Below are 6511 nucleotides of genomic sequence, written 5' to 3'. Positions count from 1 at the left end.
TGGCGGCTCACAACAGTTTTTGTTGCTACATGGATCCTTTTAGTTCAGCTGGGTGTTTTTCCTTTTGTTATATTTCTTTAAGAGTTCAACATGTGTTAATTACATAAATAAAATAGCACTTCATGGATTTCATAAGCAACACAACTTAGTTGTTCATAAGCATAAAGGTAAAAAACAATATATACAGTGTTATCTTCATTTTAGATTTCAAAAAGTATTTGTGGCTCCCAGTGTTTTCTTTTGCGTGGAAACCGGGTCCAAATGGCTCTTTGGGTGTTAAAGGTTGCTGACCCCTGCATTAGACTGTTAAAGTCATCCCCTCCTATTCCTCAGTGTCAGCATCTTAAACCAAGTCAGCTCTATAGGAAAAGTATGGGCCCGAAAGCTGGACATCACCAGTTTGAGTCACCACTGAAGTGTTTTTTTTTCTTTTATGAAGGTTTGGTTCATTAAATTTTTTTCAAATCGATAAAGAGATAACAGAAACAAGTTTTAAACTCAGACTTTCTCTTACTAGGAAGTCTAACAACAGTGCCCCGGCTACATTTAAGAAGTGAAACCTTGAACTAATTTTCTACCTTGATCGGACACTGAAAAAAAACAACAACTGATAAGTTATTCAAAATAAAATTCTTTGCTGGGTCCTAATAAATTGTTTACTATTCAGTTTACACAAAGTGGTGTTGATGACAGGAAGTACAAATAGAACCCGGTTTTACCAATATTAGGTTCAAAGCAGAAAAAAGACAAATTCTTTGAAACTGAAGGCAAACAGGTCCCAGCATTTGTAGTTTTATACTAAATCTTCATACAATAGCGCTGCAGTGAATCTTTGCTGAGTTGCTGAGTTTCCGGTTTTCAGCACATCTTTCATGATAACACACTACAGCGCCTTTTAAGCCTAACAAATATGGTTATGTTGTCAAATCAACACTGTTTGCAGCCATTTGCCACTCGAGAGGAATAAATGTTGCTTCCCAGGCGCTTCTCGGGCCTGTTAACATTAAAACAACCTCCAGCTGTGTGTGAGAGGCAGAAACTGGGACGATGGCTAGCCAGTAGCTTCGGCTTTATATTTAATAAAGGAAATGATACTACAGTCAGGGCTTAGAGGAAATATTATTGTTTCAAATCCAAACAGAAATATCTTTTTGCAGAAAGAGTTGCTTTTATTCTGTAAAAAAATCACCTGTATTAGCAGAGAAGCTACGCCACTATGTCTGTAGTGCAAAGTTTATCCCAAGATGAGTCACAGTAAATGTCAAACTGATGTAAAACTCTATCTTTATGATTTAAAAAAAAAAAAAAGACAGCATAAGATGAATAATTAATTTCACGCGCTGATAACTTTACATTTAAGTCCAGTATCACGCTGCTCCTGCTGCTGCTGCTCCTGCTGCTCCTGCTGCTTCACAACTTCAGAGGATAGACAACTAAATGACTGCTTTAAAAGTGTAGTTAATGATAACGGGGACGGCTTTGCATATAAACATTTTAAACTGCTCTGGATAATATACCTGAGTGTGAGGACTGCATCGTAACGTGTCTGTTAGCTCAGACACTCACCGATGTGCTGAGATTGCGCCTGTTTCCAGAGCCGCGTCTCTTTCAGTCTCCTTGTCTGTGTAATTTATCTCCTCACTTGTCTCTTCTCATCTTAAAACAACAGACACCTGAAGCACTTTGACAGCCGTGACTTCTTCATTTCTCTTTTGTTAAGAAGGCGCACTTACCAAACAGCACATTTCTGTTTGGAGTATATCATCCAGTTTTGGACTGCAGATGGATCCCTGGTGATATTTTTGGAAATTACCTCGATGAGTCGGAACAAGGCACCGAGAGAAACAGGACTCAAAATGTGGATGCTTGAGCACCAGAGATCATCCTTGTAACATACTAGAAACGACTATGCCACACCACCATTAAATGTATTAACGTGAAAGAGTCCTTAAAAAGTTTGTTAATGTCTTAAACACTTCAGTTTGCAGAGGTAGGGGTTTTCCTGCAAAGAAAAGAGATAATTTGACTGTCAAATGCCAAAAATAAGAGGAGAAAAGAACTATGAAGTAAGGTGGCACAGTCTCTTTTACTATAACCATAACTACTATAATTATAGTAGCTATAACTATGTGGTCTTATAGTCTTTATAAATGAAGACGCCACAAGAATTTCCAGCATGCAGTGATGGAGTTTATGGCCCCTCTATTCATGTAAATGAGGCAGTACCACTGCATTGTTATGGCCTTGCTTTGTAGTGTGACCCACCTGTTCAGGCTGTTTTTCTTTGGGCAGATGGATAATGGTTTTGTCAAATAGCTCGAAAATAACAGACACTCCTGTTGGTTTAAAGCTGGTGTCCCTAAATGCTTATTGGTCAGATAGAAGGTGATTTAAACTTGGGACAGTGGTATATATGTGAGGGCAACGGTGCTGTTTTTGTTTTTATTTTCACAATAATGAAACCACAGTGTGGTTAATGTGTGCTTCCATTCCATGATTGGTGTTTTGAAGCTCTTAAAACCTCTTATATTTAACTTGCATACATCTGTGTGTGTTTGATATGTTTCCTTAGATAATACTTTTCAGAGATTTTTCAGTGTTTAGTATTGATTGTGCTGCTTAAGGCTCTGCTACACAACACAACTACACAAGCTAATTTTATTAAGGACAAATGTTGAGCTGCAGGAGAGAAATTGCTGGTTTTGCATTTTTGAACTGCCGTGGTGTCAGATGGGAAATCTTAGGCATGCAGGAAGTGGCTCATCAGATTGCAAGAGTGAAAGATAATTTGTTTTTCAGCAGCAGAGGAACAATAAAGTCTCACTGTCACTAATATCAGGAAGCAGATGTACAAACAATGTGTACATATGAGAAGGCGTACTGGAGCAACCTGGTATTTATAAGCAATTAGACGCACTCACCTAAATGAAACTTTACAGCACTGTCTAACATTTCTAGAGTCATGTGGCTGATGTGATGAGACGATAAAATAAACGATGGTGGATGGAAGCCTTAGGTGCAATTAGAGGGGCATTTAGTAACTCATTAACATCCAACCGTTTCTTTCTATGCGGTGGTCTTTTTACTTTATGCAGTTTATATAGATAAAGTGTTTTCCAATGAAGAATTCAGCATTTTCTGTATTTGATTCTGATTATTAGGATGTCGCTACTATTGGATGATTTTACAGGTTTACACGGCTAATGAAAGCCGGTTTGCTGCAGGTGCAGAAACTCACTGACACAGCTGAAATAGCTGTTTGTCTTTGCAGCGCTTCACACTGACAGATGTAATAGCTAGTGCAGCTACACGGACGAATGCAAACTGTGGGAGTGCAAATCAGGCCTGTGCACATCTCCCAGTATGAAAATGACTCGACACTTATAAACATCTTTATAAATCAGATGAGTAAGAATGACTGTTTCGTGCTTTTGGCCCAGCTCTTTGGTCTTCTTGAAGTGACCTTGGCAAATATGCAATTTCCAGTTCAGTGAAAGCAAATGATCAAAGACTTATGTTGTTCAAAGCTTAAGGAGTGAACCGTCCATCCATCCATTTTCCTTTAACTACTTATGCAGTTCAGGATTTTGGAGCCTGTCCTTGCTGTTGTCCTGGACAGGCCGCCAAAAAAGGAAAAGCTTTGTCAGTGTTTCAGCTTTTAACATGATTTAAAGCATCACTGCCAAACTAACTGACTTATTGATTAATTGTCGAAATTTCAAAGGGGGCATCTTTAAAGGAATTTAATTGTCTCTGATTTTATATTCAAGAGGCTGAAACTGGAAAATTCTTTGTATTTACAGTAATTTGATAAATTACTTAAATAATGAATGAATCATTGACTGTTTCTTTTCTTTCTGTTACATCTATTTAGACCTTTTCAGTATCTGTAACTATTAACTGAACATGTCTGCTGTGGTGCGTTCTCTTTCTAGCTAATTGAATTCTCTGGGTCATTGATCACACGTCTGCTTTCTGTATTGAACACCCTTTTAAAAACATGGATCTCTGAGGAATGTTTGGGGGGACTGAAATATTTTAGCTTCACTTGAGTTCTTATTCGTCCTGCAATTAGCTTTTTCCTCAGCTGTGTTTTTGTCATTGCTACTCCGGGGTAGATTTTTAAACCTCTCTTCACCCAATACTGTGATTTGGATCCACGCCTGGAGCTTTGTGCAGCAAAACTATGCCATAGGAAAAACAAAAACCTTTTTACGCTTGGCTGTTAGATGGAGAGAGTAGGGTTATGGGTAGTGGCAGGTAGATTGATCCTGTAACAAGTTAGTTTCAAGTCCTGGACCAGCAGGTATGGAAAAGAGCTGCATTTCCCTCCTGTGCGTCCTAACAATAATTACATTGAATACAGGAAAAAAACGTACTGTGTAGAAACTCAAAACAATCTCATATGCCATATGTGATCTTTGTTTATCTGTAGTTTGGGGCGTGTGGCTCATAAGGGAAATATTTCCATTTGTGAGATTCAAAGATAAGACAGATTATTCGCAACCTTTGTGGTTCTGAATTACTTCAGTTATTTCAAAATGTAAGTGCCTCTTACTGAGAATGTGCATTAAGTCAGAAACACATGACTGTGGAACAGTGTGTGTGTTATTCTCTATGTTCAAGCCCACGCCAGCAGCAGCTAGGCCAACCACATATCGACACACCGTGCCACAGCACTCTACAGCACTTCACGCCTGTGCTATTTCCAGGCCTGAAAGACCAAAAAAAAAAAGATTTCTTTTCCTCTCACTAGCAGCTCCATCTCCTCGTTTCTTCAAATACTAGCTGTTGAGGTAGAGAAATACTCCAACAACCAGAAACAATCATGCCATCACAAAGATATTGTCTTAGAATTTAAGTAGTTGGTTTCCTCCACAGAGAGGAGGAGGATATATCCACTGTGACATCACCCTCTGGCTTGTGGCTTTTTAAGCCTCCATTATTACTTTATGACTTCTGCCATCTTTTCCTCGTGACTATATTTAGTTGAAAGCGTGGAAGTTATCGGCTAAGCCTAGCAAGCCGCGCTTATAAACTGTACCAGCGTACCCATAACTGTACCTTAGTTATCAGCCAAGTCCAGCACAGACACACCTATTTGTTTATACGTGGAAGTCGACACAGGATGTTTACTTAAATAAAATGGAGCATGTTAAACATAAACTAACAAACGATGCCAGGTGAACAGTTCATCTGAGCCAGTTTTTATAACCTGTAAGACCCACGTGAGCTACACCAGCTGGCCACCCTGCCATTTAGGCAGCTGTTGTCTAATGTAGTTCTGTAGATCACAGAAATGACTAACAGATAAATTAAATAATAGAATTTCACATAATCTGAAGCACGGACTTATTGGATGGATATGGCCGACATGTCCACTTCAGTGACTTGAATTAATTGAGGTGAAGAGACAGCTAGTTCCTGCAACCTGAGACTTTTATCAAATTTAATAAGTAAGTTATTTAAAAAATGCTACTTGCACAGAACGATTTGTTATAAAGATGAATATGAGTTTTCATATTTTTGCTAACTTGTGTTTGGAGCCAGCCTCAAAGAGTCTCAAAGAGCCATTCTGCATTTTGCTACAGCTGCAGAGGTTGCTGTTAGATGCCATCAGATCACTTTAAGCTAATGTCAGCACATCGGTCAACTCCCCTATGGCATCTTTTGTCCCGCACATAGACGCTGCACTATGTGGCCCGCCACACTTTAAAGTGGTGGCTTTTAGTCTTAATGTTTCTGGACTGGTGAGTTTAAATTGTCTTTTAGAGTCCTTCTGTCCTAAAAATGCTGCTGATCCTTGTGGAAACCAAATTAGCTTCCAAGCAGGTATTAGTACTGCTGTCACAGAACACAGGACTATAAATCAAGCTTATCTGGAGTAACACTCTGTGTCCTTATTTCAGTGAGACCGTATAAAGTGAAGGTTAGAAACTGTCCCTGCATGTCTCTGATCTTATATTTATTTATTTTTGCAGGTTATGTCCAGGCATCCAAACGAGATAAGAAGTTTGCCACCTGCGCTCCAAACTTCTCCTACGCTTCACTGTGTGAATGTCTCCGCCGTGCATTCATCTACCGCCAGCCTTCCCCGGTGGAGACCGTCCTCTTCAACAGGAAGCAGGGCCGTCAGGTAGGACAGGTTGCCAAGCAACAGGTGGCCAGCCTGGACTCCGACAAACCAATCCTGGGCTTCAGAGCGACCAATGAGAGACTGTACATCCTGACCTCCAGTAATCTCTTTGTTCTAAAGGTCAATAATAATTAGATTTGGGACTCTGTTAGATTTTCATCTCACTACCCCCTGAGAGCTCCATCATTCCACACTGAAGGCTGATTATCTGCTTGAGCTGAAAACTGATCCTTTGTGCTTTTTGTGTGGGATGAACCCCTCCTCGTGTTTCCCTTTTCAGATGTCTTCTGTGTGTTACAAAAATCTACATGATCAAGAAGTGAAAAATCATGTTCTTACAGAAAAAAGTGCAAAATAAATGTTTCTTGAATTGAT

General features: G+C 39.4%; 1 protein-coding gene across 1 annotated transcript in view; it reads left to right on the top strand.

The window, feature by feature from the left end:
- Positions 1–6511, top strand: part of nudcd1 (NudC domain containing 1) — a 48317-nt gene extending 41806 nt beyond the window's left edge. The window contains exon 10 of the mRNA XM_005739784.2: positions 5982–6511. Coding sequence (XP_005739841.1) covers positions 5982–6271 — 290 coding nt within the window. The 3' untranslated portion in view covers positions 6272–6511. The remainder of the gene's footprint in view (positions 1–5981) is intronic.

This window comes from Pundamilia nyererei, unplaced genomic scaffold (assembly GCF_000239375.1).
Source record: "Pundamilia nyererei isolate P.nyererei 1_Seehausen unplaced genomic scaffold, PunNye1.0 scaffold00093, whole genome shotgun sequence".
Taxonomy (NCBI): domain Eukaryota; kingdom Metazoa; phylum Chordata; class Actinopteri; order Cichliformes; family Cichlidae; genus Pundamilia; species Pundamilia nyererei.
The sequence above is the reverse complement of the archived record's forward strand: the minus strand, read 5'-3'. Positions and strand labels throughout refer to the sequence as shown.